General features: G+C 46.3%; 1 protein-coding gene across 2 annotated transcripts in view; it reads left to right on the top strand.

The window, feature by feature from the left end:
* Positions 1-16290, top strand: part of NTRK3 (neurotrophic tyrosine kinase, receptor, type 3) — a 359989-nt gene that overhangs the window by 302201 nt on the left and 41498 nt on the right. For both annotated transcript variants that reach the window (XM_008566759.1, XM_008566758.1), the window contains exons 13-15: positions 1185-1315; positions 8875-9047; positions 12533-12776. In XM_008566759.1, coding sequence (XP_008564981.1) covers positions 1185-1315; positions 8875-9047; positions 12533-12776 — 548 coding nt within the window. The remainder of the gene's footprint in view (positions 1-1184; positions 1316-8874; positions 9048-12532; positions 12777-16290) is intronic.

Below are 16290 nucleotides of genomic sequence, written 5' to 3'. Positions count from 1 at the left end.
CTGGTCACCTGGGAATGATTAGGCAGTGATGAGCAGATGGCCTCCCGAGAGGTCCTGACCTCCCATTCTTTCTCAGTGGGAGACTCATTAGCCTTCCTCTGTAAGGCCAACAAATACCATTCCTTGGAGGCTGCAAAATAGAGACAGAGGGTGTGAAGAAGGGAACCGATTTCTAATCCTTTGTTGTAAAGACTGGGGCATAGCCCTGTAGCATGTGGCAGCCACATCGCAGCCCTGTGGCTGGTGAGGAGCTACCACCAGCCACTAGTAACTACTTGCCTGCAAGTCTGTCTTTCTGAGGAGGAGAGAATAATGGTCTGCAAATGCATCCTCCCACAAAGCCTTGCCAGGCGGATCATCTGGGATACTGTGGGGATACCAAGACCTCTGATAGGAAAACGAGAAATGATTTGTGTAGTCTATTCTGAAAGGAATCCTCAAACCACCTTAAACACTAACCCAAGCCAGCACTGTCCCTGTCACGTCTCCTCACTCATGGGGACAGTCTGCCAAGGTCTTCGATCTTCAGCTTTCATTTTTTGACAAGGTCATTCGAAACAATCCTCTTTGCTGGCTCCGCAATGCTCTTCATAATGTTAATTCAGGTATTTAATGGGCTTCTGCCTGTTCAACAATTAACGTAAAGGTCAGTGAGTAATCTCCGCTCGCTCCTTTCATCGCCAGCCCACTGCCTGTACAACTCCTTTGTAGCATTCTTTCCAAATAGGTGGGAGGGCTGAGGTCACAGCTCTGCTTTCTCCTGGCAGACAGAATTTAATTAGATTGTGAAATTAGCAGAGGCAGCGGCAACCCTTCTCTCTGCACAGACCCTCTATCTGGGGCAGTCTCTAAACTTGCCTTTTGGGGCATTACTGGTCTTTCACTGTCTCAGAGGAGAGGGATTGGCCAAGTAGAGTTTTCCCCCAAATCATTTTAGCTACCAGTTAGCAGTCTCTGTCACAAACCAGGCACTGTGCTGGGGCATTACAGTCATTATGTTACAACAAGAGCTTGTGTGTGCGTGTGTGTGTGTGTGTGTCTCTGTGTGTGTGTGTGTCTTTAGTTTGTCCCAGGCACTGGGCCAAGTTCGTTTTAAGGATTATCTCATTTAAGCTTCACAACAAGCTGCCAAACGCAGGCCATGCTGAGGACTGACTGTGCTGCCCTCTCTGTCCCCTCTACAGATGTGCAGCACATTAAGAGGAGGGACATCGTGTTGAAGCGAGAACTGGGTGAGGGAGCCTTTGGGAAGGTCTTCCTGGCTGAGTGCTACAACCTCAGCCCGACCAAGGACAAGATGCTCGTGGCAGTGAAGGTAAATCCCAGAGGTGTGTGGGCACCAGGGAAACGCTGGCTGACGGCCTGGGAGGGGGTGGGGGCGGCCCACACCATTCAAGAAGATGCTGCTAAGTTGGCTTTCTCAGATGCAATCAGGGGATCTTGCTTCAAGGTCAGTGAAGTTTCCTTTGGACTGAAACCGACTTCCTTTGGCTTTGGAGGTCAAGAACTGGGACACTTCAGAGGGCTGTGCCTGGGGAACAAGTTATGCCTGTGAAAGGCCCTGGAATGACCCCTGTCATTCACCCTCCTCAGTGGCTCTTCAGGATGTGCTGTCTGTGCCTGGAAACTCACTCAGCTATTTCTCAGTGGTAGAGCTGGACGAAGGGTGGGCTGCTCAAAAAGGGCCTGGGCAGCTGCTGTTCAGGGTCATAGGACATCACTGGGAATAGAAGGAGATGAGATGGGGGTGGGGGTGGGGTCAGGTATTTAGCAACAGGAGAATAGTGAGTGCAGTGGAAGAATTTTTTAGATACCTCCCAAGGGATCTAGGTTCAGATCCCAAGAGCAGGAGGCCTGAGGGTCGCTTCCTCCTGGTTGCTGCTGGTTGGTCATTAACCACAGGGCGCTTTTGTGTCTTGAAGCCATTCAGCAGATTTGCAGCTGGCTGGGGTTGAGTTGTTTTGGGCAGTGCACAGCTTCACTGTAAGCCAGCATTGGACAAATCTTTGAGCATGGTTGATACCAACAAGAGTCTGGTAGCCTCGCTGAGTCTGGAGTGGGGAGCGGCCTCCTTGGGTGCAGAAATCAGGTTACTGAGACCAGCGTGGAGTTTGCATGGTGTTCTGGAAGGTGGGCTGGAGCAAAGAGACAAGAGTGAGACAACCCTCCACGAGGACACTCACCTGGACCTCAAAAGGGTGCCATTCTTAGTACTGAGGGGTCTGACCAAACCTCAGTTATGGAGGCAATTTCATGTTTCTGTGACTTTGGGGCCTCTGTATTTATAGCCTTGTGTATCTACAGATGGTTTCTGTCCACAGAGGACAAGTGACCTCCATGGAGGCAGGCAGTGCAGTGCAGGGTATAGGCACAGCACAGGGATCAGAGGGACTGGGTGTGAATCCCAGCCCCACCACCAGTTAGCTGTGTGACCATGTGCAGGACACTTACCCTCTTTGGGCCTCAGTTTCCTTATCTTTATAATAGGAATTATAATCTCTGTTCCTTAGAATGTTGGTGACTAAATCATATAATGTGTGTAAAATCCTTAGGACAATGCTTGGGACATAGTAAATGATCGATAAAGAGCAGCTGCTATTTGTTTTTATCATCATCATTTTTATCAATGTCGATATTATTGAGTGAGCTTAGACACTTGACATTTGACCCGCCAAGCTTGCATTGATGATCTAGAATAGGGGTCACCAAAAGTCTTCTCTAAAGGGCCAGAGAGGAAGTACTTTAGGCTTTGAGAGTCATGTTCTCCCTTGCAACTACTCATCTCTGCCTGTGTACTGGAAAAGTAGCTCAAACAGCACATTAACTAATGAAGGTGGCTGTTTTCCAATACAACTTTTTATAAAAACAGGTGTAGTTTGCCAACCTCTGCTCTAGAAAATAAGGAACTAGACTATTGCCCCCTAAAAGTCTAGTGATTACTGTTGCTGGACATCCTGTGACTAAACTTGCTCGGTGTGTTTCTATAGACATGGGCTGGTCAGATAAACTTGGACCAAGGATATGAAAAGATTTCCAATTATATCACTAAACTCAGAATCTGCACTGCCCTGGCACTATTAATTTATAGGATGACACTGACTCACTGGGTGTTCCGTCATCCATCCAGGGACTGCTGAACGAGCTGCAGCTTGTTGCACTTTGAGCAGGAAATGAAATGACAGCGGAAAACTCTGCGATATGTTTCCCGGAGTGGTCTGGCGTTAAGAGGCAGAACCCAGATTGGGTAACGCAGGAAATGCGTTTCTGTTTTCATCTTTTTAAATGGGTTTCCTTCTCCCCTTGGGTCTGGGAAATCGAGGAGATGAGCGCTCTGTGATTTTACACCATTTGCCACACAATGGATCTGCCCGGCGATCAGCCCTGGAGACGATGCCCACTTCCTCCAGAGAACACCCGAGCAGTGGCGTTTCCGGCTCCCTGTCCCTTTAGATTTACTCCTTTTTGCAGGTTCCTTCCTCTGAGTTTGTTCTGATGTTGATGCAGGGTAATTTTGTTCTTCTAGAGAACACCTACAAGTATATCCCAAGGTTAGGTTTTTTCAAAATTGTGGTTTTAAATCAATTGGCAAGAGTTTTTTTGCTCAGCAGTTGCTATAATGGAAACAAAGGAGCAGAAATCTCAGCTTCCATCGTTAAGGTGCTTGCAGCCTACTGGGGAGACAAGATGAAGACCCGTGAAGGAGACAGAGAGCAGGACAAGACAGTGTGTAATCAGCACACATGCATAGTACAAGCGCGACGTTAAAATAATGTGACTCATGAGATTGTTTAATTGGTGATGCCGCTTTTAAATAGTCATTTGAGAAACAATACACTTACACAGCGTTCACACCCGGACAGCCCCTTCCTTCACGGATGAGGAGATGAGGGGCCTTTCCCTGCTTTTCCTGTTTTCCTTTTTCTCTGTCATCATGCTCTGGCCTGCGTGAACCCCAGCGCTTTCCAATTCATAAATTCTTTTTGTGGTTTTATCTGGTCTAGAGTTTTTCCTGTCTATGGAGTTTTTGTTTTAACATCAATAACCATATATTCTATTTCCAAGATATCTAATTGGTTCTTAATTTTATTGTTATTTTAATTTTATTTCTCCCTGTTCTTGCTGTATATCTTCTTCTTTTTTTTTTTTTTTTTCTAAGATAATGATTATTTCTTTATTCTCTTGGAGCATTTACTTCTTTTTAAATCTTTATCAGCCTGTTCCTGGAAAACTTATTTATCTGCAGGAAATTCACGCTCTGGTTATTGATACTTTTAGTCAGATGGATGTGAGGCTAGGACTGCCCAGGTGAGGCTCCCTGCTTAAATGCCTCTGCCCTGGGGACTCCTGGCCCACGTACTCTAGGCTGGGCTGAGGGGAGGTGGAGTAGGCTGAGCCCACCTCCCAGGACACTGAGCCAGGTAAGTTACTTTAAACTGGAGCAGAAATTTAGAACATTTGTGAAACAATCTGAGTGCTAAATATCAGGTTTTTTCTCTTTTTGCAATTTTATATAGCTTTTTCTTCTACTTTTAACAGTATATTTAACCACTGACCTTTAGCAAGTCTTTCAAAAGCATCATTCTAGGTTCTATAAAAGCTTCCCACTCTCTACTCCTTGGTTTCTATTTCATTGGTTTCCATAGCATTTTGTTACCTTAAGTTATTACATTAACAGATTTAACTGTTATGAATGAATTTGGGAACAATCACAGTTGACTCTTGGTAAGCCCCTCGCTGGGACAGAAGTATCTCTCTGGGTATCCAAACAGCAGTGAGTGTGCAGGGTCTCATGGGTGCCAGTCAGTATGTTTTGCAGAGATAATGACAGTGCCAGCTAATATGGCCAGTCATATAGATGTGGCTTAGTTGAGAGCTTTTCTGACCAAAGGAACAGCAAGTGCAAAGGCTCTGAGGCAAATAGAAGCTTGGAGGATACAAGGGACAGAAAGGCCACTGAGATTAAAGTGTAATGAATGAGGGGAGGAGGGTGTGGAAGGAGAAGCGGCAGAGAGAGATGGGTAGACCAGACATTTAGAGTTCATGACTGCGTTAAGTTTGGATTTTATCCCCAAACGACTGGGAAACCAATGGCCAACTTTGAGCCAGGGACACAGATGAGAAAGGGGTACTGTGCATGTGACAAGTACTCATCCTCCCCCCTGGTAAAGTTGTTTGGGAATCTCACCAAGGGGAAGTGAGAGTGGATTTTGTGGGACTAAAGGAAAGGCGATTTTCATAATTGAAAGGGGTTGATTGGAGTGTGTGTTTGAACATTTAGGAATGTGAATATCCCTGTGCGTATAATAAAATGGGTTCCAGGATATTAATGAAACCTGAAACTGAACATCCTCTGAAATATCTCTCCCCAACAAAAGAAAAGAAAAGTGGAAAACTGCAGAACCTGGGGGGTGGTCAAGATGAAGACGTGAATGACTCTGAAGGAGCTGGGAGCTGTTGAGAAGTTTGTGCTCACTCTTACCATCTAGCCTGCTTCCCTCCCGTCATTGATGGAACAGCCCAGCTGAAAGCCTCCAGTAGGGCAGGGAGTGGATATGAGACCTGACGCACATAGAAGGGAAGATCAGAAAGGCGAATCTCCTGGGCTGGCCCGGTGGCGCACTGCTACAGTGCACCGCTTGAGAGTGCGGCGGCGCTCCCGCCGAGGGTTCAGATCCCACGTACAGACCGGCCGCTCACTGGCTGAGCTAGGTGCGGGCGCAACACCGAGGGTTGCGATCCCGTTGCCGGTCCCAGTCCGGTACGGGCGTGACACTGAGGGTTGTGATCCGTTGCTGGTCACGAAAAAAAAAAAAAAGAAAGGCGAATCTCCTGCACTTTGGAAGGGCAGGCAAACTCCAGATCTTCTCTTTGTCCTGTGGATACTGCTCCAAACGCCTAGCCAGGAGCCTCCCCAGCTTCAAGATCCATCTCCCTGCAGCAACAGTTGGTTGCTGTGATAAACAACATTTCTGTCCCATGCCACTGACTGGTGACCCATTTTGAAGTTTCCCAGCTATGATGAAGAAATGAGATGTGGACCCCACTGAGAGGGGCGAGAGAGTCTTTGGTCCAATTTCTCTCCTCATTATTCTCCTGTCATCTCTGTCCCAATTGCATGAATCCTTGGGGATTAGGGCCACTTGCAGGTCTGGTCCCCAGGGGCCATACCCCACTCTTCGCCAGTTACATAAGAGCTTCAGGTTTGACCCAGGAGCTGGAAACCCCACTGCAAAGGCAGAGAAAAGGGGTGTGGGAGACTAAATGGGACAGCAGTTGCTTTGTGCCTCATCTCCCAGATGAGGAACTCATATCTGCCTCACTGTGCAGGGTGACAGCCTGGGGATGCTGGCCCATATGGCTGAGAGCCGAGCACGGAAATGTCCCATGGCTGCCATTGGCATCCAGGCTGTGGGAGAGAATGATTTAAAAAGATGGAGAGAGGCCATTTGGCTGGCCCCAAATTTGATCTGCTTTTCCCTCTCATAAATCCAGCCTTCACATAAATCTTTGTATTCTCTTATCCCACCCATAATGCACTTATTTATTTATTTTTTCTTCTTCATCTTCTCCGTGAAAATAAATAAATCACTCTCTGTCATCCTGTACCCACGCCCCAGCCCATGCAGCTCAGGGCTGCTGTCAGGAGCTGGGTCACCAGGAGAGGCTCTCTCACTATGACTCTCTGACTTCACAAATGTCTTTCTTCTGGCTAGAGTGTCCACCTACAGCCACCGACTGTTGCCACAAGGAGATGGGTCTTGCTGAAGAGTCTTGAAATCCTTTACTATCAGGTAGCTTCCCAGAGCAAGCAGCCAGAACTGAAATGGAGCATGCATACGAGGGTACTTCATAAAGCTTGTGGAAAGATTCATATTATCTTTTAATTCTATTTAATTCCCTTGTAGATTCAAGTCTGATAAAAACTAGTGATGGGCTGATAAAATGGATCTCCTGCTTACTTCTGTCCTTGGCCTGCCCTACATGCAGGGCCTGGCCACTCTGCTGAGCCCTTTCCCCACTTTCTCCCTACACTTTCACACCTTCTCGCTCCCCTGCCCACCATTCCCTTGGGGGACATTCAAGTAGGTGTGCTAGACAGGAAAGTATCCTGAGCTCCAAACCCAAGCTATTAGTTGTTGGATGATCTTTGGTAAGGCACTTCCCCAATCTGGACCTCAGTTTTCTCATCTGTGAAATGGGACAGTTATACTAGATAACTTTCAACATTTTTGTAAGCAGTAGAGCAATTTAATAAAACACCTTTTTTGGCAAAATGTCCAAATTTTAAAAAGAATAAAAAATGGTGCTGGTTGAAGTTAGGGTGGGGCTTGATCACGGGTTGAGAGACCACACCTCCCTTGATGGCCCTAGGAATATTGCTACTGAACTGTGGGGCACTGTGAAGCCCACCGGGACATCACTGAAGTCCAGTCTAACTCTAAGTTTCTTTCATTTAAGATGTGTGATTCTTGGACAGGCTTGGCCTGGGTTTCTTAAATGCCAGAAATGAGCAGGTGGGAGAAGATGATATCTAGGGCCCTTTTTGTGCTAAGAGTTCATCATCTCTGATGTGTGCTAAGGACTGTGAGGTTTGATGGACACCCTAAAAACATCTGATTTTGCAGATTCACACTACTGGGGTGCTAGAAGCCAAGGCAGCCCTGTAGATTTCAGCTAATGGGACTGCAGTGACAGAAGAAAGACCTGTGGCTAGGGAGGCCCTTCAGCTCTTGCATGATCTGCAGGGAAGGTCAGTCGGCCTGAGTAACCAGAAAAGGCTGGATGCCTGGCAGAGAGAATGCAAACCAACCTCTAGTCTGTCTAGACTTTCTCTCACCTGAGTATGAAGAGCACCTTTCACACTGACATCCTCATTGCCTTGGGTTGTGTCTGTCCAGGTTACTAAAAGGTGTCAGTTGAAATGAGGGGATGCCAGCAGAAGGGACCCCTCTCCTTCTCAGAGCAGTGCCTATGCTGCCTGGCACTGCTGTGTCCCAAGCAGGGCCCACCTGAGTTCCCTGGGATGTGCTCCAAGGCTTCAGTTTTGCTCTCACAGTTCCCTTCCAGTCCTGGGAAGTTCTCATTTGTGACTTGCACCCTTCCTGGGTGTGTTGATCTTCCTGAGCCCTATGAGAAGAGGCCCATCTGTACTTCTTCCCACACCTGGGCCTCCCACCCCCACAGAGGCTGAGTTGTGTGTTTGGATGGCTGCTAGAAGCTCACCTTCCTATCCTGCATTGGGACTTTGGGCTATGTGGCCTGTTCCTGGGTACATCTATGGCTTCTGTCCATGAGCTACCATTCCTATATCTGCTGCCCCATAGCCCCCCAGTGCTGCCTCCAGACCCCAGTTAGGAGTACAGAAGTGCCTTCTAGAAAAGTGTTCGCTCTCCTCTGCAAGCATGCAATTTTTCCCAGTCTAAAAACAAGGACTAGAAAGGACAAGGAGACTATTACATCTTCTGCCTGATTTCTGGGAGGCTATGAGCATGTGCTAACTTACAGAGCTAAAGCAATTGAGGCAGGGGTCTTCACACTGTTTATTTTAGCTGTGGGAAACCCCTGGTCAGTGGCTTTTTGCCAGGCTTTCCATCTCCCAGCTCCTTCCCTCTGCCATTCACACTTATCTCTGAGGAAGCCCAGGACAATCACTGGCCAGCATGAAATGTGGATTTCTCTTTCTACAGCAATCAAAATGCTCAGGAGGAAGGGATCAGGCCTTGCCATTTTGATTTCTCTTCGTTGTCTTTAAATTCCATTTAAAATCATTTATTGGGAACCCAGTGGTGTGTGATGCCAGGTTTCTTCCCAGGAGAAGAAAAGACAACCCCTGCACTCTAGTTGCTAAAAGCCAATGTCCTGCACTGTTCCCAGGCCCTGAAGGATCCCACCCTGGCTGCCCGGAAAGATTTCCAGAGGGAGGCCGAGCTGCTCACCAACCTGCAGCATGAGCACATTGTCAAGTTCTATGGGGTATGCGGTGATGGAGACCCCCTCATCATGGTCTTTGAGTACATGAAGCATGGAGATCTGAACAAGTTCCTCAGGTAAGCAAGAGCTGCTGTCCCCCTGTCTCCCCAATCCCAGTCCCACCCAAATCTGGGGTTTTCTCTGGAGCCAGAAGCCATATGTCCACCTCTGAACAATGAAGCTGAGGATGTGAAGTGAGAAGCTCCCTTTCGTTTTCATCCGTCATCTCCCCAACAGCTGGGGTCAGGCCTTTGCCCTGATTTCCAGGGGGAGAAGCTGAGGATGCTGTGACAAGTAACCTGCACTCTTCTCCCTGATTGCAAGATGGACTGAGAAGAAGAGCAGGGTCTGAAATGGGTCCTAGGAGGAGCCCAGAGTGCCCGCCAGCCTATAACTCCAAGATTTGTGGGCCACCTTTCCCTGATGTCACAAATAGCTTTCCCCCTTTGTGGCTTAAGTTTCTCTCTTGCAAAGGGAGGCTAGTACCTTATACTCCTCCTGGAAACCTTCTTGCCAGATACTTTTTGATGATAAATAAGAAAGTGCAAGGTTACAAACTCAGCAGGAGACAGAGATGCTTGAAATAAAGGAGGTCTATTTTCTTTGGCTAGACTCTAGAACTGTACTGTCCAGTACAATGGCCACATTTGGCTATTTGAACTTAGGTTTACATTCATTGAAATTAACTAACTTAAAAATTCAGTTTCTTGCTCACACTAGCCACGTTTCATGTACTCAGTAGCTGCATATGGCTAGTGACTACCATATTGGGCAAAGCAGTCTAAAAGATTTCCCTCAATAGAAAGTTTTGTTGCATAGCACTGATCTAGAAAGAATGGATTTGTTGTAAGAAGGGTTTCCCCAAGTCTGCAGCAAGATCATCTGGACTTTGAGAGGCTCTGGTAAGAGACTAGAACTTCAGCCAGAAGTTCTGGATAGAGTTGTAGGAGTGGATCTTCTTTCCCGAGAGAAGACAGTATCTCACACAAGAGCAGAGTTAGGACTTCTCTGCCTTCCACAGCTGCCACTTTCAAATAGTGCCCACATGTGGAGGAGGCAGCCATGTGTGAGGGTCTGTGGAATCCAGGGTTCCAGGAAGCAGGTTGAACACTCAGGTCCTGTATACGTAGGATGTGTTCTCTGCTATAGCCACCATTTGAATCCCATTGAATTCCATGGCTGAGAGTGAGATTTCCAGAGTTCAAATGTAAATTCTAGAAGGCTCTTGCCCACTCACCAAAGCCCACTCACCAAAAACCAATGAGCATCTCCTTGAAGTGAGACGTTCAATAGGGTGTTGTGTTTTGAGGGGGAAACGGAAAGAGTTGGTGCCAGGTAATGAAGTAGAGGAGTCTTTGTGGCTCTGCTTATAAGCCAGGTTCCAAAAAAATGGTCCTGGAAGAACTGAAAATATCTAGGATGTTCTAAGCCTCCTGAATCTGGATTCACATGAAATCGATTCCTTTCCTGGAGAACTCATCCTTAGCATAAGACAGACTTGTTTCACATCCTGGATTTATCACATTGTAGTTACAACTGGAGCAAATTATTAAACCTTAATTTTATCTCCTAGAAAACATGACTATTAATAACTGCTTCATAGAGTTGTTGCTATGGGTATTAAATGATGATATATGTATAATGTCTAGACAAGTTTTGTATGTAGCTGGGTGCTCAGACAGTGATAGCTGCTATCAATATCATTATTTTATGAGATCTGGGAACCAGGTTAGTTTCTAATTTAGGCACCACCCTTTCTCAATACTCAGGGTTGTTCTCTCCCTGTGCTTCCATTCCCCTGCTGTCAGAGGGGCATTGCCTCATTTTTCATCAAACCCTCTTCATAGATTCAGCAGTGTCTTCAGCCCCACCCAAGTGTCAGCAGCAGCGCTAAAGAGAACTCCTGGACACCTCTGTGAACCACTGTCATGCACAGTATAAGGGAAGAGGAAGAAAAGGGAGTAGAAGGGAGATAGAGAGTAAAGGTCTAGAGTAAAGGCAAGGGGTGAGAGAAGGAGAAGGTAAGAAGAAAAAGAAGAGCAGACCAAAGAAACAGAAAGGGGTGCAGGAGGTGAGGGGTGGTACCCTTCTTGAGGACAGCAGGTGAGAGTCTCTGCAAATCAAGGTCCAACAGTCTTTCTGGGGCATTTTTTGCAACACAGTCTGTTAGCCTCCACTCCTGACCAGATTCCCAGTAGATGCCATCAATCTATCTTCCTAGGCTCTTCCAGTCAAGGGTGAGCTTCTGAGAATGCCCTGGTGCTGGAAGCTCTTAGCAACGGGCCACACCATCCCTTCCTGGGAGGTGGCTCCCTGGCTGCTTTGCAAGCACAGCCTCTGTGACCCCCAGGCCAGCCCTGTCTGCTCTCACATCTCCAAGTGGGTGGTGTTCAGAGGCAGGCTGGAGTGCACTCTCCTGGTAGACAGGAGTGGGGGCTTGCCCTCTGACTGCTCTTCCCTGAGAGCTGAGGCAGCAGCTAGTTTTCCGAGGAGTGAGGTAGGGAGAGCCCAGTGGAGATAATAAAACAAAAGTGTTCATATTTAACAGTGCCTTTCAGTGGAAATTGGAAAAGCAGTAAAACAGGCAGAGCCCTTGCTGTACACCAGGGCTCCCCAGCACACAGCTTTATAAATAAGGGCCCTAGATGTGGGTCTGGCTCATTGGCTTTCTGGAGAAAAGAATGAACACTAAAAGTGACTTATATGACAGGGCAAGGTGTTAGGATAACAAATCCGGGTCTTGATTGGGGAGGGAGGTGGTGCTGGGGCTCTCCAGGCCTCTGCTTCAGAGTCGGAGGGGCTCTCCATCCAGCCCTGCTACCACCATAAGTGACCTAGTCCTACGCAGTGTGGTGAGCGCATTGAAGTGTGGACTCAAGAGCATCCTGCTGCTCCTCAGTGTGGACCGCTGGCCAGCAGCATCAGCACAAGAGCTTGTGGGAAATGCAAATGAGTGAGCTCTGCCTAGCCAATCAGAATGCAGGGGGCAGGGCCTGGGGGTCTGTTCACAAACCCTCCTCCTCCTGCCGGGTTGGGAAGCTCTCCTTCACAGCCACATGTCTGGTTTCACATTCTGCTTCCTGATTATCCATATGGCCATCCTGAGACCTTAGGACTTTGGCCGAGTGATCTGATAGTTTTGTGCCTCAATTTCTTTATTTCAAAATTAGGGTGGGAGGATTAATGTATTTAAAGCAATCAGAGCAGTGCTTGGCACAGAGTGAAGGCTATGTGAGAGCTAATTTTATTAATTATTCTATAATAGACATCTAGTACCTGGGAAATCCTTGACTAACAGTAAAATATTAAAAAGAGGTTTTGTTTGGGTTCCATTTGAGCATGTGGTGCTGTCATCTCAGTTGGGCATCTGGTTGTGAAGTCTCACCCATGCCCTACTCACATAATGTAAGTTTGGGTAGATGGAAATCGGCCATCCTCAGGCTGGAAAGGGAAATTTCGTTCATATCTGTGGGGCATTCCAGAGGACAGGGAACCAAGAAGGCCTTTGCCCTTGATCTCCTGAATTCTCTCTGCTTCCTCTCTTCTCCCTACCCCCTCGCAGGGCCCATGGGCCGGATGCGATGATCCTTGTGGATGGGCAGCCACGCCAGGCTAAGGGAGAGCTAGGGCTCTCCCAAATGCTCCACATTGCCAGTCAGATTGCCTCAGGCATGGTCTATCTGGCCTCCCAGCACTTCGTGCACCGGGACCTGGCCACCAGGAACTGCCTGGTTGGAGCCAACCTGCTGGTGAAGATTGGAGACTTTGGCATGTCCAGGGACGTCTACAGCACCGATTACTACAGGGTAAGGTGACTTTCCCTGCTACAGGATTTAGCAGCAGAGCTTGCACCTTGCTTACATGTCTTTGTCATTGTCCATTAACCCTGTCACTCTGGCACACACACATATACACACCCATGCCCAGACATGCACTCGACAGTAGTCTCTTGCCACTCCTGCATCTTGACGTGCCTGTTTATTATTTTCTAGGTACTCTTCCTTTCTTCTTGGAAACTTTACTGGACTGTACCTGTATATTGCAATAACACAGGCTTTGTGTTTTTACTTGTATCAATACTCATTCTTCATGTAAACATACTCGTATATGTGCACTCAAACACACACCCAGACAAGCCCAACTTAGTGCTACATTTTAACATCTCCAAAACCAGTCCCTGATCTAGCTTCACCCATGACACATTTTATTCTCTGAAATTATCTGTGACCATGTAAGGATTATCTTGTTTCCAAAGGTAGATCTTGATGAGAAGAGTAACCCAAAGTAAAGTAACAAAAATGGATAATATATTGCTGAGTAAGTGATCCAAATGGCTTAGGAACGAAAGCATGTTTTCTGTTGCTGACTTTGGAAAGAGGAGAGCTTAGGCCTTGGAAAAGACTTCCTGATTTGAGGGGAGCCACCACATTCAGGTTTACTTCCATATAGTTGTCTACTTTACATCGAGTATCTTATTTTGCTCCCAGAATTATTTTTTCCCCCTTAGTCTTGGGGGATCTCCTCCCCATGGATCACTGAGTGGTTCTGACAGTGTTATTATTTCAGGGAAAGGATGAATGGCCATGAGTGTCACTTATCCCAGAAAGGGGAAACGTGGGTGCAACCTGAGACACAGAGATGGGATAACTTTTGCAAACTGATTGAGAGGGAGATGCCTCAAAAATATGGAAGCTTTACTTTGGGGACATTGGATTGGGAGGAGTTTGGATAGATGGCATAAGGAGAGTGTGGGTTAACATTTTGGAGGTTGAGGGGTGTCTTACTCAATTCTAGCTGCTATAACAAAATACCATAAACTGAGTAGCTTATGAACAACAAAAATTTATTTCTCATTATTCTGGAGGCTGGAAAGTCCAAGATCAAGACACCAACAACTTCAGTGTCTGGTGAGGGCTTGCTTCCTGGTTCATAGATGGCCCTCTTCTCACTGTTTCCTGACATGGCAGAAGGGGCAAAGGATCTCTCTGGGATCTCTTTTATAAGTGCACTAATACCATTCATGAGGGCTTCACCCGCATGACCTAATCACCCCTCAAAGTCTCCATCTCCTAAGGGGTTAGGATTTCAATATATGAATTCAGGAGGTGGGGAACACAAACATTCAGTCTATAGCAAGGGTCATGACAGCAATATGTTTCTTCTTCTTTGTAGAAATTAATGATCATATTGTGAGTCAGGGAGCCCAGATATGATTGTCCTATTGGCCTGAGCAGGGTGGACCAGAAGGCTGGCAATCTGAAGCTGGTGTGTGCAAATCAGTTCTATCTGGCTGTTCCTGATGACCTTGCCTAAATGAGATCACCCAGACATTAAAACTGGTCACTCAAGAAACTTCATTTTAGCAATGGCCAAGAGAAAAAATGGAATGTTTGAGAAATGCCTTTGCGGGTTAGCAAGTGACTTATTCATGGTATAAGCAAAGGATGGGAGCTGATATATCATTATGAGAGAAGATGAGGCAAAGTAGACCAAAGGTGGGGAAAGCAGAGTCCACAGTAAACCAGGCAGTTTCTCTAGCTACCTTCCCTGTCCAGCATCTCCAGGAATGGAAAAAAGAGCATGAAGCAGCAACGGCCACAGACTGATGGCCAGGGCAGACCTGCCAGCAAATATCACAGTGGAGTCTTTCTTTAGCATCTAGACCATTTTTTCAGTTGTTTCCAAGAGAGGCACTGGAGTGGCTACTAAGGGGGCCCATGGGTCACAGATTTCTTAGAGTCTGGCTGGAGCTGGCACCATTTAATTGCCTTTGCACTCTGTGTAATGGAGTTTGCTGGCCTGTCTGGCTGAGCTCAGACTTATGTTGGTGTTGATGAAAGCAAGGGGTGTCTCACTGTTTATTTATTTTTTTCTTGTGAAAGGCAGATGTTTGACTATGGCAAGCTAGTCTCTACTGACTTCACTAGGGCCTTGGGAAACCATGTCTGACCAGAATGTGCAAACTGAGCCTTCAAATTTGTTTCTATAAATGCACTTAATATTTTTTTATTCTGGTTTAAAAGAGAAAAAACAAACAATAAAAAAATCACATCTCCAAGTGAGCCTTCTTAGTCCTTGTTTTATCAGCCATGAATTGTTGTTCTTTACTCCTGGGAGAGCTTCAAGGAGTAAATCGTCTCTTTTCTGTGGGTGCCAGGGCAGATTGGAATATAAGGAAGGAAGAGTGAGATGGGAAAATGTCCACACTCCAGGTATCCTCAATTCCTTCTTCATGAAATTGAAGTTAGCTGAGGCCAGCTGGCTTGAAATGTATGCCTTTGGTCCCAAGGAAGTATGAAACAAGAAAGGGTAGCTGTTGCAGTAAAAACTCAGCACACGTTGGAAAGCTGCATATTCCACTGTTGGTGGGTAGATGCTCTCCGTGTAAGATGCTCTAAGAGCAGCTTGCATCATATGTTCATGTTTACTTATACTGTCCTAATGTGTACACAGCTCTGCTTCCCTACATTTCTGTAAAATAAAATGCAGAAAGTAGATTTGCCTGACATTGCATCAATAGTGAACCCCAAAGTCTTACTATCCATATTGGAAGACATTGGGATGACAGAGGAATTCTTATCTTAATCTTACCTGTGTTCTAATGCATGACTATTGTTAGCAGTCTTGTGACCTCAGTGCATTTCTCCTAACTGTTCAACTTTCCTATTTTTAAAATGAGGACAAAAATATTCATTCAACAGAGTTATGTTGATGTTAAGCAAGTTAATTTCTGTAAACAGCCTATAATACAATACTGATTGGATAAAGTCTTGTTTATATTATATTCCTTCATCCTCTTCACACCCAAGGCAAGAAAATGCCAGGGATAATCTTACTTCTAAATACAATTCCTGGGATAGATAGAAAGACCTCCTGACCACTGGAAAACAAGCTGGGACATGCAGCTGCCCCAAAGAAGTAGGGTCTTTAAGTTGAACACCCCAGGAAAATTTCCTACGTACGGTTTCAACATATATAGAAACACTGGGTCATCAGTACTTGCCTCTTCTGGTCAGTGTTCATATGGTCCTGCTCATGAATCTTAGAAATAAGTCCACATTTTGGTGATTTATGTGAGACATTTTAGTTCAGTATACACTGGCTGAGTCCTTGAGGGAATGCAGTGATTTATCAGGTAGGGAAAACACTGTAAAGGATTCTTTCTGTGAGCTGACACCATGGGACAGGGTTTCACCTCTTTGCTACCATTGATTTCTGAAATCTGTTGGACCTAAGAGTTTACTGGCTTCTTATGCCTAATGCAGCTAAATGCTGATAATTCAAGCTTGTGTGTGTGTGTGTGTGTGTATGTGTGTGTGT

This window comes from Galeopterus variegatus, unplaced genomic scaffold (genome assembly GCF_000696425.1).
Source record: "Galeopterus variegatus unplaced genomic scaffold, G_variegatus-3.0.2 Scaffold268, whole genome shotgun sequence".
Lineage (NCBI taxonomy): Eukaryota > Metazoa > Chordata > Mammalia > Dermoptera > Cynocephalidae > Galeopterus > Galeopterus variegatus.
The sequence above is the reverse complement of the archived record's forward strand: the minus strand, read 5'-3'. Positions and strand labels throughout refer to the sequence as shown.